The 18,645-nt window shown below is 35.2% G+C and overlaps 2 protein-coding genes across 8 annotated transcripts in view; one reads left to right on the top strand and one right to left on the bottom strand.

The window, feature by feature from the left end:
* The window catches only part of RYR3 (ryanodine receptor 3), a 241,921-nt gene extending 236,145 nt beyond the window's left edge, over nt 1–5,776 (top strand). Inside the window, exons 101-105 of the mRNA XM_032984720.2 lie at nt 972–1,128; nt 2,201–2,265; nt 2,370–2,470; nt 4,054–4,105; nt 4,831–5,776. Of these exons, the coding sequence (XP_032840611.1) occupies nt 972–1,128; nt 2,201–2,265; nt 2,370–2,470; nt 4,054–4,105; nt 4,831–4,926 (471 nt within the window). The 3' untranslated portion in view covers nt 4,927–5,776. The remainder of the gene's footprint in view (nt 1–971; nt 1,129–2,200; nt 2,266–2,369; nt 2,471–4,053; nt 4,106–4,830) is intronic.
* Nucleotides 1–18,645, bottom strand: part of AVEN (apoptosis and caspase activation inhibitor) — a 128,130-nt gene that overhangs the window by 19,268 nt on the left and 90,217 nt on the right. For 2 of the 7 annotated variants that reach the window (XM_042791216.1, XM_042791217.1), the window contains exons 3-7: nt 13,162–13,232; nt 9,378–9,473; nt 7,501–7,858; nt 4,142–4,244; nt 1,355–1,503 (exon numbers count right to left, since the gene is read on the bottom strand). In XM_042791216.1, coding sequence (XP_042647150.1) covers nt 1,355–1,503; nt 4,142–4,244; nt 7,501–7,858; nt 9,378–9,473; nt 13,162–13,232 — 777 coding nt within the window. Of the gene's footprint in view, nt 1–1,354; nt 1,504–2,483; nt 3,270–4,141; nt 4,245–5,855; nt 6,334–6,353; nt 6,444–7,500; nt 7,859–9,377; nt 9,474–13,161; nt 13,233–18,645 lie in introns of those variants that run through there. The other 5 variants (XM_042791218.1, XM_042791219.1, XM_042791220.1 and 2 more) reach the window with 5 other exon arrangements.

Raw genomic sequence — 18,645 nt, 5'->3', positions numbered from 1 at the left:
ATTAAACTAGTACCAGCCTCTTATGTCAACAGTAAAGTTGCATTGTAAAATGGATGTATAGTTCTGCTGAGTGTTTGCTCATGGAAGACAAGATTTGTCAGGTTTTCTGCTGATTATTTAACACCAGCATTGCTGCCTAACATGACTTCAGAACACAAGCTAGGCTTAGAGATTTCCCTCATTTTTAACCCATGTTTTGTGACCAAAGGTGGTTTACAAGGTTGGGTAGCCGATTCATACAGAAACGTCTGCAGTATATTGCTTCAGCAGAAGATTCCATTCTAATATACTTACATAGCTTAAATATCCAGATTTTTAAATTCTTCCATGAAGACTTATATGTTCAAAAAAAAAAAATTACATCCAGCAACATTTCTGTAAAGTGATTTCTTCTGCACTGACCTGAACACAAGATATGTTTCCCAGATCATAAATAATTTACAATACGCTAAACCCCAGACATCTGGTATTGCAAAATGAAATTTTCCAGAAACCACCTAAACACAAATAGATCTACCTGTTGTGAATATGTCACTATTTATTTTGTGGCAATATTTGCCAACATTTCTAAACTCCATTCCAAGACTTTTTCAAAGATGTCTTCTGCTTACTCATAGCAAGCTAGAACCTTAGGATTTAATATAAGGGGTATAGTTGAATACAGTAACAAATACAAGAAAAATGCCCCTAAATGATCTTAGTCTGTAAGTCTTAGTGAGTGAGGAAAGTGTAACAGCTTATGCTGATCTGCCCTCTTAGTAAGTGTACCTGAAGATGTAATCACATTAGTTAAGACAGTACCAGATTTCTGGTGCAGCGTGTGTGATACAAGAGGAATGATTTTATGTGTTTGTTATCTTTGTTACTATTATCTGTGAAGAGAATTAGCAGAGCAGAATCATATAAACTAAAAGAAAGAAGCCTGGAATTATTTATGGTAAATACATCTGTAATTTTCTTCTCTTTTTTAGTGTTATCTGTTCCACATGTATGTGGGCGTAAGAGCTGGTGGTGGCATTGGAGATGAAATTGAGGATCCTGCTGGAGACCCTTATGAAATGTATCGAATTGTCTTTGACATCACATTCTTCTTCTTTGTCATTGTTATCCTACTGGCTATTATTCAAGGTACTGTCCCTTACCTTAGTAGAAGCTGTTAGAATTTAGTTTACTTAGGTTCTGTGATGTATTTAAACCACTTATGTGTTTGAGGTAAATTTACCAGTATTGCTATAAAGACTTTTCTGAGCTGATAAAATCATTAATTCTGAAAGTAATAATTTTATACTTAATTCAGAAATAATGCATTGTCCCAAGTACCACAGACAGACAAAGCACAAGAAATGTAACTTACCTGGGTTACAGTGTTTATGAGCATTTTGACAACCATCCAGCAGTGACGCAGCTTGTGCAGGATCGCTGTTCTTCCTGTAATAACCATTGAAGCTTGGAGAGCCTTGCTGTAGCCACTTCACAACTTTAGCTTGGAACCACCACAGCTGGCTGGGGAATGAAGTGACACAGAGATAGTCACCATGGCCACTTACCCACTTCCTTCTTTCTTTAGAGGGTGATTTGCAGTTTTAATTGGTTTGTGGTTGTGGTTTACAGAGAAAGGGACCTCTCCGAAGAACCACTCAGTATTCAACACTCAGTGTATAGACTGACCTAAGGCTGTTTGGAAAAAACACTGTTTTATGGCAATCTAGTGGCAAAGAAAAAATGTAATACATCTATACCGAGAAAACGTTACAAATGTCAGTCCCAAAAATGATCCAGCTCTATTCTTAATACGTGGGAAGTGGAGGAGTAATGCTTCAAATGCGAAACAGCGACACAAGCTGGCTGTGAGGATTGGGGGAGCACAGTTGTCTTTGTTGAACAAAACTTGGCACAGGAGAGTAAAAATTAAACTATTTCATGGGAACAAAAGAGGCAAGATGATGGAAGCTTAAATTAACCAAAACAGAACTACAGAAAAGCCCTTCCACTCTCAAGGTTGTATTTCCATGTAAGAGAAATTCTTAGTGGTAGGAGTGCAGTGTAAACACATTAGATGTCTGGAAATTGGTAGATTGTAACTTGTATTGTTTAACCTAGACAGAAGTACACTAAACGCCAAAGACAGTGGAGGATGTCTGACAGATATTGCTTGAACTATGAATATTTCTAAGTGCTGATACTTTTCCATTTGAAATAGGTCTGATTATTGATGCTTTTGGTGAATTAAGAGACCAGCAAGAACAAGTGAGAGAAGATATGGAGGTATAAGTAACACACTACATTTTTCATTACTCTTATTCATCTAGATTTTTACCAGTTAAAGTAGTGTCTTTGAATTAATTTATAACCCCAACTTGTGTTTCCAGACCAAATGTTTTATTTGTGGAATTGGCAATGACTATTTTGACACAACCCCACATGGCTTTGAAACGCATACTTTGCAAGAACACAACTTGGCAAACTATTTGTAAGTATATTTTACTACTGGAATTATGACAGAGACCTTTCAGCTCCAGAGTAATTTAGGCATACACATTGCTGACAATCAGAAGACAGAATTCTGTCAGACTGAGGAATATCTCTATTCCTTTCTGGTCTCCCCTCCTCTACTCCACACTGATGGTTATTTTTAAAGTGCTCACCTTACACATGAGCTACCTCAGCGGAATGAAATCTGAAGGCACACCAACTCCTTATTCCTCTGGAATGAAACCCAGATATGCAAAATTACAGGAAACAAGTTGCTTTAGTTTGGAAGTTTTAATTGTGTCTTCTCAGGGCTTGGTAACGATGAGACCATTGAAAACTAGCCTCAATTTGACAAAAAGAAAACTCAAAGCAAAACATCAAAACAAAACAGACAAAAAAGCACATTTCTAGAAGAGTCCAGAAAGATAAGCTACAAAAAATAATGTACAAGTCAGATCATATGTTTCTTTACTGATAGCGAAGCTTTCTGAATCCTCAAAGCAATCAGGAGTTGTGTGTGTTTAGGCTATTGCCCAGACTCCCAAGACCATGACTCCCAAGACCAATGAAAGTAGTTTCATTAGTAAATACAGAGCAGATCAAAGAGGATATTTAAAAAGTTAATTTGGTGGCATCAGTTACTCTTGCAACAATGATAATTACACGAGCATTGTGCCCACAGAACCAAAGGAGCTGAATTGGTGGTATCTTACAGAAGTCTGGCTTTAGAATACTGCATCTGAACTTTTTACAGGAGTGGAGTGGAGGCTGCGTTATTCCTTGCATAGCAACTGACACTGCAAAATCAATGCACATTACTTTTGTAAGGCAAATTTCCATTAACTTGCATAGTTTTACCAGTCTACAACCTCCAACCTTACTGTATTGAATTGCTTAATTGGTATATGCGAAGTTGTAATTCCGGTAAATTAAAAATGGCCATTTCTTTAATACTAGAATATATAGTGAACAATCTTTCTAACCAGGTTGCCCTTTAATTAGACAAATGTTATAATCAGTGTACATTCCTTTCTTTACAGTGAAAGCACATGCCAAGTTTAATTCCAAATGCACTGTGTGTGAAGTGGCTAACCAAGGGCTGTGTTACATAGAAACAGACTGCTGATAGCACTCTGCAGTCTGTCTAATTAGTTCAAGCTCTCTACATTTGAGCGAGCACAGGAATCTGAGACGGGCTCAGCTTAGGAGCTGTATGGCAGGAGCAGTTGCCACACTTCTAACTTCTTGCACAGTAGCCATAGTAACTTGTTCCAAGGTGAGATGTTGGAGCATATGTGTATAGGAGTTGGCATATGCCTAACTCAGGTATTGCTCCTAGCACTGAAATGAAGAAAATGCTAAACTATGTTTTTCTACTTCTGCAGATTTTACATCTGTTACCGCTTCACAGGAGATGTTCTGGAGGATAGAATTTTCTCCTTTAACATAAGTACTTTAGACACCTAGCAATATCATTACTTTGCTGCTGGCATAATCTCCTTCACAGACCCTAATCTAGGAAAGGTTAGGCAGAGATGTTATGTTTTCTGCATTAATACCTGCTTCATGTGCTTGTTTCAGGTTCTTTTTAATGTATCTCATTAACAAGGATGAAACTGAGCATACCGGCCAGGTGAGTAGAAAATAAAACTTAAACATTTTTTCTTACCTTTCAACATTTTCATCTTCTCCAGCCTTGTAGCTGTGTACCACCAGGTGGAACTGATGTACCACCAAGGAGTGGAGATGATGCCACCCTCCCTGAGGATCTTCTGGGAGCGAAAGAAAAGGGAGGGGTGGGCTGCAGCACTGTGCTATCCTACCCAGCACTGAACAATGTCAGAAGTCAGTTACCAGTAATCTTACTGTCAACTTGTCTCTGAAATAAAACCCTGAAATATACCAGTCGTTGATCCCCAAAAGATTAAGTAGTTGGATTATTCCATCTAAATCCATATATATGTGTACATAGATAGGGACATGGATGTGTGTATGTATGTTTAGTGTTGCTAGGCCCTAAATGTAAATAAATAGGATTTAATTACATCTTATCTCAAAGAAGCAGCTGTTATGGAAACACTACAAAAGTACCTTCCACTTCAATGTTTTCCAAGCAAACTAAACGTTTTATGTATACAGGTTGTGTACAGGTTTGCTCTGCTATAACTAGACTGATTAATTGACACACATTTTTTCTAATAGGGCTTAAATTTCAGTAGTAGAAAACTGCAGAACAATATTATGTCTTTACATTTCTACTCCATGGTAATAAGCACAGTAGCTAGTTATTGTTAAAGATTTACCTAGAGCACTGACTGCAATGTATCTGTTAAAATAAATACTCTTTATCATTTTCAGGAGTCATTTGTGTGGAAGATGTACCAAGAAAGATGTTGGGATTTTTTCCCAGCAGGGGACTGCTTCCGGAAACAGTATGAGGATCAACTTAGCTAATATCATCACAAAAGAAATTATTTATTCATGAACTGTCAAGATCCAGTATACAAAAAAAAAGTAATTATTTTATTTTCATGGTGTAATTTCACAGCTTGTATTTGCTTCAAATGTCTTTAAACTTCAAGACATACATAAAATTCGATACTATTTCACAGCCTTTTTGTACCACATATCAAACAAGTCTTTTGTTGGAACTTTAATCGGAAAAGAGGAAACTATGCCAGATTAACTTAAGCCTTCCAGTTCAAACATGGCCTGAAATTATAACAACTTTTTGACCACATTGTTAACCTAGTGCTTGGCAGTACAGTTGAAAGGGCTAAAAGGTGTCTTAATTGCACAACATTCGACATTTAAGAACTTGAACATCAGAGGCCATGCCTCAAAAAAAAATTTTAACTAACTGCTGTCCAGTTTTTCGCCCCCGTATTTGCTAGTGAATGTATTAAGATACAGCTTGAAAAGCTTTAAGCAGTTAAAAAGAAAACATTTTCAAACACTTCGTCAACCTTGAAACATTAAGTGCCTTAAAACCTCTGTAGACATAGCTATGCAAACTTTTTATTTGTGTTAGTGTCCTAGATGAACAGATCCATTAACTGTATTGCTTTTCTGTCCTTCAGTATGAAATTGCACTTGAAGTTTGTTTATATACTACCTTCAATAACAGCTTATTATATGCTGCTGTTAAAAGACATACACTGTATCAAAATGAATACAATTTAAATCTTAGGCCAAAATAAAACAATGTTCTATGGTCACCTGCAAGTAGAAGCTGCTAGGATTATGCATATTTTTTTTTCCTCTAATAAAAAGTGCCCACTGCAATAAAGTATTATAAACCAAATATTACCTTTGCTGTCGTCTTTCTCATTCTTCTAAAATATGGAGATGGGGTGTGAGGATGGTGACTAAAACCACATGTATTCAGTGTTCATTCATAGCTTTATTTTACGAACTGCATAGAGCAAGTACAATAACTTCTCTTAGTCTGCTGTAGCCTGCCTCTTTAGCAAAGAAAATCCTAATTTCATCATCAATTTTAGACCTTTCAAAGAACATTAGTCTTAGACAATTTTCAATCACATCTAAATGAATTCTGGTTGCACAGAATTTTAGGTGCCAGTAAAGAAAACCAGGCATTTGGTGTACTGAATGAAGTGAAACAGATAAAGCAAATACTGGGGAGATAAAGGAAGATTCAACATTGTACTTAATGTTTGCTATAGTCAGTTATTCACATAAGAAAATTTAAGCTTCAGGAAATCATGTTGTCCAGCCACTCTTCAAGCTCTTCTGCAGTAAGATCTTTAGATGTACTTCGCTGTTGCTGTGATGCTGTACTCTTCTCTTCAGGTGTATCTAGTTTTAAAGAGTCTAGAAAAGTGAAGAGACCTGAAAAATCTGGAAACAATTTTGTACCAGATCTTTGTCCAGGATCATTTTGCTCTTTAATGCACAACTGACTCTATTTAAATACAGTCTCTCTTTTTTGAAGAAAAGCAAGTCCTAGTCTGAAAATAGCAGCAACAATTAAAAAAAAAAAAAAAAAAAAAAGGAGGCAGCTTAATAAACTCAACCAGAGCCATGTGGCTTCCATCCCATTCAAGATGTGCAGGGCCTGGTTTGCCGCAGACAGATTATGAACCATCCCCCTGCTGTGATCTGTTTGCAGAGTTTACTTTAATGTAGCAGAGGAACAGGAGGCCACAACAGCAGATCACTCTGTGTGACGATTACAGCATGATGTGATTCCATATTCTGATGGCACTGTGTTCTTAAGGGATTTACGCTGTGCCTTGGAGTGGAACACATGACATACCACTGAAATGAAAGAGCACTTCAAAATTGTCTTCAGTAACATGGCTTGCTGTATTGCTTGTGGTGACATCTTTCTTACATGTCCAACCATCTTGGACTTAATTTTTACGACAGCAAGAAAATAATTCAGAAAAAAATCAGATATGCTAAAAATTCTCTTACAGCATTGTGGACTGGGGAGGAGCAGCAAACCATCAAACCATGACAAACAGTAGTATAGCTTCTAGGAATGTAATCAAAAGAAAAGGTTTGCTGATTTTCCTGAAATGAACATTTTTGTGTAGATTGTGTTTCCGTACTAAACTTAATTTTGTAAAATCAATGCTAATAAAGTTTGAAAATAGCATTTATAAGAAACCATTGGAAATAGCTGTCAATTCTGTATACTGTTAGCACAGTGAACTAAGGGCTGATAATGTTACACAAAGCTTTATTCTTCCTCTCATTAAAATCCTCCTTTTTTTTTTTTTTTTTAACTTAAAATTTTGCTGAATCATAAGATTAATGCTGTTCTGCAGAATTTCTCTTAATGTTTAAAATGAACTGATAATGGTAAAAGTTTAGTTTAGTGGGGAGTTAAAATTGAAAAGGAACAAATGGGTCAGAACATAGCCCCAGATAAATGAAATGCAGTGACACAGATGATGACAGCAGTACTATTGACTGGCTAATCAAGAGTTCAAAAACATCACCAGAACAGAGAGCAATGGAAATTAAATAAGGGCATGCTGGGTAGAAGAGAAATCTTACCTTTTTCCTTAATATCCATTTTCAAATCTTTCTCAGTTGATATGTTGGAGGATAATGCACCTGACACAGGTCTGTTTTGCATACCAACGGGAGCATCCAGATTTAGGAGAACATCTAGTTCTTCATCCAAATGGTCAATCTCTTGCTTTGGTAGTGGATGGGCTGTTTGAAATGGTTCTGCTGCACATGCCCTAGGAACCTTTTTACCTTCAGGCACTGATGGAGCAACAGAATCACCAACAGGATGGGAGACCAGCACCATTTCCCTCTGAGCCAAAGACTGTTGGAACAGCTCTCTCCTCTTGCTGTCTTCAAAAATTTTATATTTCATCTGTGGGAGCTCTGCAGGTGATGTTGCCTAAGAGTACAAGAAAGGACTTGAGTCTTTCTAATGATTAACTCCATTCTTACTATTTGTCTAAATTGGATTGTAATCCACGCTTCCTATATTTGATCATTTAAGGTGGTACAATGAATTTCAGCAGAATTGAAGTCAGAAGTAAAAGTAAACTAAAGTTATCTTGATGATACTTTTACAGAAGCAGCTACAAAATCTAAACTCCTTTTATCCCGTATTAAGGAGTATGAGATTGTATGCTAAATCAGCAAGTTCTATTGTTTCACAAATACTTCCTGGAGAGTTACTTTTCTTTAATTCTTATGTAATGAAATCCCATCAATACTCTGAGTTTTGGAATGACTGAAGTCAGAATTTGACTAGAAACATTCTCCCATATTAGGCCTTCCCTCCAAAATTCCAGTCTTGAAAGCAAATCATACTACAGGTCGCTGAAAATCATTCAGCAAAAGTTATAATATATAGCTGTACATTCTGAAAAATGAAATCAAATTACAATACATTATCAAATAGTGAAACAAGAAATGGCAACTCATTATTTAACCGTGGAACACAGATTCTGCTTTTATCGGATGCTGTGGCATTAATAACACTGCAGCTTATCTGATGACCACAGCGCCCGTCAGAATGACAAGACAAAGATTAAATACCATAAAACACACTTTATAACCCTGATAAAAGTTAAAGACCATAACTAGAACTCTTAAGAATAAAACTGTATTTGAAAGTAACGTTTATTTGCAGATTCCTGTAGACATAACATCTGCAGACATATTTGTGTTCCCTTAAGAAAGAGCATGGTTGTGTCAGTCACAGAAACACTTCATGCAACTCCAAACAGAAGTAAAGTTTCTTCTGTAAATGCCATGTTCCTTTTTTCTTGTTTGAGTAGATGGAGGGGTTTTCTTTTAATAATTTTGGTTTTATATTTAAGTCTCATTGGTTTTTTTGCCCTTACATAAATATTTTCTCTTTCAGAGCCTGAAGAAACATTTTTTCCTAATATTCTGTTGCTTTTTTTTTTTTTTCACTAGAGCATAAATGACATTTTCTTCACTGGTCTGATTGACAGTTCTACCTGTTGTAACACAGATGTACATATGATTCATGGAATAAACATGTATGTTATTAGTTATATAAACGAGTAAATCACAATTAAAATAACAGGAAAGAATGTGAAAGTACTTTCAGAATTTTGGTGCAAGCTCTTAATGGCTTGCACAAGAGAAGCAAATAAAAAAAAAAAATGCAAGCATTCCATGTCAAACACTCTGATACCTGGCTTCATATCTAATGTGCTGCACATCAAAGCATTTTGTCTTAAGCCAACAAAGCATTAAAAGTGCTGATAGAGGGGCATCCTGCATTACATGCCATTTGACACGCCAGTCTCAAGAAATGCATTTATTTATAAAATACATTCTAATTATGTTTGAAGGCCAAGTTTAAAGCAACCATTCTTGCATAGATTGTTTCACTTAAAATATTTGCATTTTCCTGTGAAAATTCACACCATTACCTGCACAAGTTCAGCATCTACATTCAACCTCAGATGCAGGGGCAATTCCTGAAGCGCCTGGGCCACAGACTGGTAGTCAACAGGAATTGCAGATAACTGAAATACAATTCAACACACAGTATGCTTGTATTAAAGAAAAAAAGAACTAAGAATTACTTTAAACTATTACATTCCCCTGCTCCACACATTCAAGGAATGTGAGGAACAAACTGATGAAATACAGGAATTCATGGTTTTAAGTTAACCATGTACAATGCAGTTTGGCTAAATTCACACATAAACACCTACAATGCAAATAGTCACTTAAAGGTTTAAAAACAAGGCATAAATGGAATGTTCCTTAGGCAATGTCTCAAAAATCCCAAGCTGGAAATAGTTCTGCAAGTTGACAATGTCATAAGAGGCTTTTTAATCTCTGAAGTTTTCTATGCAGTGGGAATTGCCATTCTTTAACAAGTTGCTACTATTTTCTAAGCAATCAAACCATGTAGCTTGTATGTAGCTCTACTGCTTTTACTGCCTAAACAACATGTCCCTTTTAATACTTCCCCATCTTTTAGAATGTTGCTTCAATGCTTACAAAAGGAACAAACTATAGTTACATACACTTCTAAAATTATATTCATGAACAATACTGTTGACTAGTTGCTTAAAAGGTGAAACTGTCACTAATTAGGTGTTGACATTTCCTTTTCTCTTGGCCTCTGGTTTTTGGTTTGTTTTTTGTTTATTTGTTTTGTTTTGTTTTTGGGGTTTTTTTGTTTGTTTGGTTGGTTGGTTGGTTTTTTGTTTGGTTGGTTTTTTTGTTGTTGCTGTAAACTGTTAAAAACAAATTTATGCAAAATAGACCAGCAATATTTGATGTTTTTACAGAACGCTCTGGAGTTGGTAGACTTAAACAGATTTTGAGCTAACAGTACAGCAGAACATTCTGAGCAGATTCACTATTGATGAAAAAGATAATTTGATATCCATCACATATTTCAAAATCTGACTACAAAATGCTTAAGTTCAGTCTATCCTCTCATTTTCAGGGAAGCAGAGAAGCTGCTTCTAAATCTAGCTTAGAGACAAAAATTTGTCCCACTCAATACGATATAGACTGACACAGACATTTGGAAGTTCAAATACTCATAAATTAGGAGAGAGTGTTTTGTGACATATCAGAAGAGATTTGTCAAAGGAATTCACACTGCTCCCAAAAGCCAGTCAACAGGACAGCTTTTGACACCCACACACAGAGCAAGGATGAACATCAAAAACAGTGTGTTCCAATAGCATATTTACAAAATTAAAATAAATTTTAAAAAGAAACAATGCAGTTTGCTTAACAGTTTCTTTTGTCCAAATTCTGATTCTGGTATCTAGCAACAAGACTAAAAGGACCAAATAACTTAAATATCAGATGGCTGGAATTTTTCTTCTTTCTTAACAACTTTATTTTACAAAGGATTAGTGATCACCATCACCAAAGATGATTCACTGGTACAAGTAACCTCAAAAAGTCTTCAACAAGCAATTCTTGCTGCCCAGCAATGAACTAAAACTTCAGAAAACCCAGTTCTTTTGACAGCTATTGAAGATCAAATATAGCTTCTGCACTTTTGCAAAGGACAAGGAAATCACATGAATATGGTAACATACAAAACTGTAAAAAGTCAAGTATCATTGAATAAAATTTAAGTGCATTTGGGAAGAGCTAAGTACACTTACCAAAAGACTAACATGAATGAACATTGTGAATGAGGGTGACAATGGACAGGGAAGAGGAGGCAAGTCTGAAGGTGAAGGAAAAGAGGAATTTGGAGAAATAACATAATGGAAGAAGGAATTCAATATCCAAGTAGCGATTTCATTAAAAGTGGTGTTTGAATAAAAAAATAAAAAAACAAACAACATAGGGATCAAAGCAGTATTTAATAAACACTACGTGGCACATGTAGTTATTTATTCAAGAAAATAAGTAGAGGCATACTTTGTTGCTGGAATTGCTATTTTTTACTGGAAAATCCAAATTACTGTCACCTGTTCAATTTTTATATTGCAGACCATGTCTGCATTTTTATTGCATTTTATCAATATACAATAAAGTAAATCCAGATCTACTTTTTTTTTAACAATGAATGATAATATTCTCAATAAACTGAAAATTCGCTATTGTTAATGTCACTGTTACATTTCCATTCCACATTTGAAACTGATGCTTTGCCATTGCTGTCTACAAATAATAGGGAATGGGAAATATCTAGTCATTCTGCAACTGCTTTTATGTCTTTTCTGCTTTATTTTGTTCCATCATAATTACTTCAGTTTACAATTCTCTGCTCTTGGACGTAATGTACAGACAGACAAAGAACTAGAAACAGGCGAGCTAAGAGGCAAAGGCAAGGAATTTGCCAGGGTGGATCTAGGATGAAAATTAGACCTGGATCCAGCTTTCAGGGAAAAGAAAGATGGACCAGAAATAAAAAGGCGATAATGGACTGAAGACCAGAGACAATGTGAAAAATTAGACAATGCTATGAAACCATCTGGGCCAGGACTCTGAACTAAAATAAGAAATCAAAGGAAGGGTAACGGTGACTAGTGCAGTAAATTATTTCAAACTGACATCAGAACAGTGAAAGACAGGAAAGAGTTTGAAACAATGAATGTGGCTGGTGCAGGACAAATGACTACAGTTTGGTAGGGACAGGGGCAGATGAACGTGCCCACCACAGCACGCTTCACGAGGAGTAAGAGCGTGGGACCGGCTCCAGATCTGTGCAGTCTCGTCACTGGCAGCCATAAGAATATTGGTGAAATCCACTGGCAACGTGCAACTTCACCCTGCTAACAATGGCTTTAGCCACTCAGAAACTAATTAATGTGTTCAAGTCACCTCAATGCTGTAATGATAAGCCTATGAGGAAATTATGAAGAAATTAATATTCTGGATACAGACATGCTGCACACTAGGAGCAGGAAGAACTGATAAAAAAAAATATAGTCATTGAAAGACTGTATCCCACTAAACAAACATATGATGGTTTAAACAAATGCTGCACTTGGTTTTATTTCCTCATTCTAATTTGATTTTGCAACTTTAATGTACCTTTAAATATCACTTCCCAGGGAATAATTATTGTTAACATTTTAAGAAATAAACAGCAAAATTTAAAATATGAATACATATGTACGTTTCAAGAAACACCCAAGCACAGTTTAGCACCAATTTTAGGAAAAGCTTGGAAGACAAAAGCATTTATCTTGCAATAATTTAGGTGACTTATATGAAGAAGATAGCTGCAGAGATTAAGATACTTTCCAGTATCCTGATATAGAAAACAGCAGACTCCTATTGCTCTGACCCTTTTTATTCCAGCAAGAAAAGAAACTAGAACAAGCTTCAGAGTCAAATATATGAATATACTCATGTAGGTTTTGTTGTAGTCATTTTACTGTACTATTTTCTCTTGAATACAGCTGAAAAAGGAAGGCTGACTTTATGTGTCAGGATAGCAAAGTGACAGTCCCTTATTTTCCATTCACTGGATGGATTTGCTTGTTCTTTTCTTCCATGTTACTTAAAAACCTAGCCTCCTACTTTGATTAGTCTCCAAGAGAAAAAAAAAAAAAAGACAAGACTCAAGAGACTCCAGCATCAGACACAAATTAATAAAAATATACAGAATAAAGAGTGCTATTATTGTATTAAACGTTTTGTTGCTGAAAGCACGACTGCCTAGGTATTTTGTGCCAGGCGATTATCCATACGAACTCATTTGAATGATAATTCTGTTACCTGCTTATGCCATATGTTTTCTCTATGCCATTCTTTCTCATCAGCAAATCGGAACTGTGTAAAGGAATCTCCTACAGGAAAGAAATAAAAAATATATTAATTTAAAAAACTCCAAACAAACAAAAAACAAAAACCAAAGCAAACTCTCTCCAAAGTTCCCACCCCTACAGATGTAAAAATCAATCAATAAACATCATGTTTTCAACAAATTTGCATTTAATTTTATTGCCATTTGCATTCACAACATTAAACTTCTTTAAAACAAAGTTCTGTAGAAAGATCTTTTAATCTCTTATTTGCAAAACAGTACTGAAAAAAGGTGCAACAAATTCAAAAACTGAATGAAGAGGTCTTAAGTGCTATGTCAACAAGCAAGATTTTCATTGAGAAGTCCAATGTGGACAACATACTAGGTATACTTACAGTATTCACAGAGTGCATCTTTAATGAACAGCTTTGAAAGTGCTAGAGCTAGACCTTATCAACATTTAAATCTCTCAAAATGAGTTATAAATGTCCTAAAATCAGTTTGTACAGGCCAAGTAAAGATTCCTTGGTGTCTGGTAGCTAAATGCTCCAGACTCTCTCTTCCTTGATCTACTTCAGCATGTCATCAAAAAAAGAGACTGAACCCTCAACTCCAATTCATGTGCATAAGGGACTGAATGAAAAGAAACCTTAAATAGGGCTAATCAAGATACACATGTAAACTTAGTTAAAGGGTCTTCTAACCTCCTACCACATTCCTCCATGACAGCAGGAAGTTCCTCTTACTATAGGGGGGCTTGGGTTATTAGTCTGCTTTAGATATGATATTTCTATTGCAGTACCATGCTACGTTGTAAAAGACAGTACTATAAATCTACTCACTGAAAAACATGCAAGAATTCCAGGAAATCAAAAAAATTAGTAAGGAAACACAAAATATTAGGGTTGCAAGATGATGGCCGAAGGTCTACAGTAGCAGAAAGAAAAGGTGTTGCTGATGCAGGACATGTGCTGCCTTAGACTATGCAGTTTGAGAACAAATAGCTTTTTCAGGAGCTCTACTTGAAGAAAAATAACCCCGCTGAATGATCGTGTGTAGGAGATGAAATTTGATCCCAAGAATTGCAGACCACCTATAAGTCACTAGGATTTAGTCCAGCAGTTGGTTGAGAAGCAACAGTTCATTCTTTCCAAACCTCTAATAGAGAGCGAACGCACTAGAAGTTTTCAATGACATTACCAACTGAGCATCTAACTTCCATTCGGCTCTGTATATTCTGCCATTCATAACTTTGACAATTCCTGAATCATGCCCTTAATCCGGCATACAAAATCTGAACATATAATGTGCTGTCCCCAAACTGGCTTCTTTTCCATTGTCTGCCTGTCCCAAAATGTACGTGAGTTCAGCCTTTCAGCAATTTTACTCAATAGTGCAACCATCAGCCAGCTTCTGTTTTGCAAACAGAATGAATAAGCAGCAAAATGGCATAGTAATTGGCATATTTATTTGCCAAACAATAAAAAAAAAAAAAAAAAAAAAAAAAAAGGGAGATCTAGCCATTTCCCAGCTGGAATGTAAAATTATTGGTCATGGCTTTTTTTTTTTTTTTAATATCTTAAGTGCATTTCTAATTCATTGCATTTCATGTATGCTCATTGACTATGCAATGTACTCATGTACCAATCACACTGTGTAGCTGGCATGTCCATCATCATCATCATCTTCAGAGTCATTACAACAAGAAAGTGACCTTCTCAGCTGAGTATTTACATAGATATTTATGACCATTACTATGCCCAGCTTGAATTTTCATCTCCCTGTTTTCATTAGGTTTATCCAACATTACTGGGCTGATATATAGCCTTGCTGATCAGCTAGGATTTGGTTTACACTCAATACCTCCACATATTACTATTTTGAAAACAACCAATGTCAAACAGTACAAGTGCAAATAATTTAAATTAAGCACTGAAATTAACATTTAGATATCTAAGAAGCAGATAATAATTTTATACAAGTTTAGTTCATATAATTCACAAACACCACGTTCCATGACAGCCAGGTATGCTCAGCAGTATAGAAATATAAGATCCTATCTTTATGTATCTACCTGCAGATGCAAATACTTAACTTGAGCACTCACAGTTGACTCACTACTGACAAAGGTGCCCTCCACTTCATTGCACACAGCACAATAGTAAATGAATCCATCTGTTTCAAAACATCTAGAATACCATGAATAATAACTAATGCTGAAAATTAAAGAAATCCAAATTCATTCTTCAATCTCAGGATTTTAAAATGGGTACAAAAATGTGCAAATTAATTTATGTCTTAACAACTTATATTTTAAAGGCTCAATTTAGTTACATGTGTAAAGAAGTTTTATCGAAAAATAGTTAAACTAAGTGATCCTCAAAGTCTTTATTCTATTAGAACAAAGGCATAAATATTTTCTTCCAGTATCCCCAAGACTCCTTCAGTTATTTCTCACTCTGTGTCACAGATGAAACAAAGAGTTTCCCCTGCTCTTATAAAGGAGTAAAATTAAACTAAAGGATTAGTCAAATGCTTTCAGTATCTGAGAATGACCAGATGCAAAACAGCTAAACAAATCTACTTCATCAGGAAAATCCACTGGTCTCAAGAACTGGTTTATGATTCTCCACACTCACAAAGTTGGTAATAACAGATCCTCAGTTTGATATTGTATGGCTGAATTAAAGGGTATGACTTAAAACTGTAGTTTAACTAGGCTCTTTAAATAAGTTAACAAAGCATGCCTTTCAAATGGAAAAGCAATAACTACAATTCACAGTAGCACATTTAATGCAAATTAGGTTAATGAGAATGTTGGTCTAACCAATTATCTTTTCACAAATTCCTTTACCCTGAAAATGACTTCCTTTTATGCCATGAATACTAATCAAACCTCTTGCAATAACTGAGTTCCTTCCAAAGTAAATGTGAATAGTTCATGTGAATAGTTTTTACGTTACTTACAAATATCACTTGGCCTTCAAATACAGAGTAGCTAAAAATGATGCATTCCAGTAAACTTCACACACTGTCTTTGGTAACATTCATAATAAGCCTTAATATTCTTTATTGTATAAGATTTAACTTTATTACAAAAGAACAACAGATCTAAACCACCATGCTTTCCTACAATGTGAATACATTTTAAAGCTAAATCAATTGATTTAAATAGAACACATTTTTCATAGTCTTATTAGCCCAATTATCTCTTCATTGAATATCAGAATCAAACAAATACTACCTGTAATCTGTAATAAATATTTTCCAATCTATGAAATGAGTCTAAAAGTTGAAAAAAAAAAAAAAAAAAAGAAAAATCAAAGAAAACCACTTTTCAGTAGGAAACCTGATGTATCAGTGGAAAGATTTTTTTTATTTTGACTCTCTAATTCATTAAAAACAAAAGACATAAAACATTACTGAAGACAGAGGAAAAACATTCTATAGTCTTTGAGATTTTCAAATTGGAGGGGAGTAACGATCAAACAATGTAACAGGATCCATCTAAGACTATTGTGACTCCAAAAAAGCCCTGCAAGGGCAAATATAAGACTCCAAACCCATTTTTTACATCAGAATTTACCTTCTCCTAAACACCAATGATTTTGATAAACTTATCTGGGGTTTTCCAATCTTTGTTCATCTCATTTATTTTATTTTGAGAATTTAAGCCTCTGCCTACAAGTCTGTTTAGTCAGCTAAATAACATACAATAAATTTATGATGGCAGTATGCAGTTGAACTAAATAAACCATAACAAAAAAGTACAACCTAGCTATATTTGGGAAAGTAACAATGAGATCTAAAGTATCTGAAAAAGCACCCTCTATCTAAACACTAGACAAAGGTCTTCCTGAGTTACTCAATTGAGAAGATTCTCTCCAAAGAAAGTCAATCTTTAGAATAAGTTTTAAGCAATTTTTGCAAGTTTAACTTTCAAGACATCCCCAATTCATCACTATTTATGAAGGATACAATATCAAAACAAGCTGCCTGCCTGTTCCACCAGCCTTATTCATGAGTATGCAGAAGAAAAATATTATTTTTAAGGTGAAAAAAAGAACCAGATCCTCCAATCTAACACTTTTCAGCAAGGAAAAACAATCTGAATTGCAGAGTTCAGGCATGAATGACACTTGAAATCTTATCCAATGTCAGTGGTTCATGTAAGACTGACCAACTCTTTAGGAGTCAGGGGGAAGATAAGCAACATGTTCTTTCCCTTTTAATAGTGTAAGACTTCACGTCAAAGGTCCAAGAGAAGACAGAAATCTATAGATGATAAAAAAGGTGGGCAACTACTAAGTCATGAATTTTGAGCTAACTTACCAGCACAAAGAGAAAACTAAAGCTTACCAGTCTTTTGGGATGAATTAGGTGTGAGTGAATCTCTCTCAAACTGGAGGAAAAAGCATGAGGAAGAACTCCCAACCACCCATGCCATGGCTTGCTCTAACTAGATGATTTTGAAAACAGCATGGAAACAGCAAGAACCACAGACTGGGTGCTTTGCAACATCATTGGAATCAAAAGATGCCTTTTCTCCTTACACAGTGTTTCCACATAGTGTGATTTTTTCATATATATAAAATAGATATATATAGATAATTATCTATATTATATATATATTAATTTTCTATCTACAATTAATGCTCATCTTATATAAAAATCTCTTTGGATAAATAACACTGAAGACCTCCTTTTATAGGACACCTAACAGTTTTCCTTTTTTTCTCCTACAAAAGGAGATTTACATATGCACAAATTCATAATAAATATTCTTTCAACACTACAAAATGCATGTTCTGCAAAGGTTTTATATGAATAATTTTATACACATCAAACAGATAATCATCCAGATACGATAACGTTCCCACAATGAGGCAGCATGTAATACTGAGAAACAGACATCTGGAAAACACAAAGCTTCCAAATACTCTTCATGACAGTTCTAATAACATCACTAATTTCTATTTCTGCTTTTTAAATTTCTCTGCTTCAGTAGAGTACACACTGTAACTATTATCTTTTACTATGACTAAGGCTGCAATGTGCTATGAGTATAAATTCAGTAATAGACATTTTCAGACTGTGAGAATATGAAAACAACACATAAAGACACTGTAAGAACTCAACATCTATTAGTTTTCTTTAGATATTACGATCAGTAATATTGCAAGTCACTGCAAAGTCTGTCTTTTACCAAGAACACGACAGATATTTCCAAACAACATGCCTTCACCACAAATACTTTAGCACAACCTACATTTTTCCCAGGTCTGCTACTCACCCGTAGGTTGCACAGTTGTGTATTACAAACTCCAGAAGGCTTATGCAACAGCTCAGCATAAAAATTCTACCTACCAGCAGAATGGATATCTCAAAGAAAATATTTTAAATAACATTCTTCTACTGTTACCAGTAGAAGTTCTTGAGCTCTGTGCAAACATACT

This window comes from Tyto alba, unplaced genomic scaffold (genome assembly GCF_018691265.1).
Source record: "Tyto alba isolate M040663 unplaced genomic scaffold, T.alba_DEE_v4.0 Super-Scaffold_18, whole genome shotgun sequence".
Lineage (NCBI taxonomy): Eukaryota > Metazoa > Chordata > Aves > Strigiformes > Tytonidae > Tyto > Tyto alba.
Note: the sequence above shows the minus strand (reverse complement) of the source record. Positions and strands in the feature narration are given on the sequence as shown.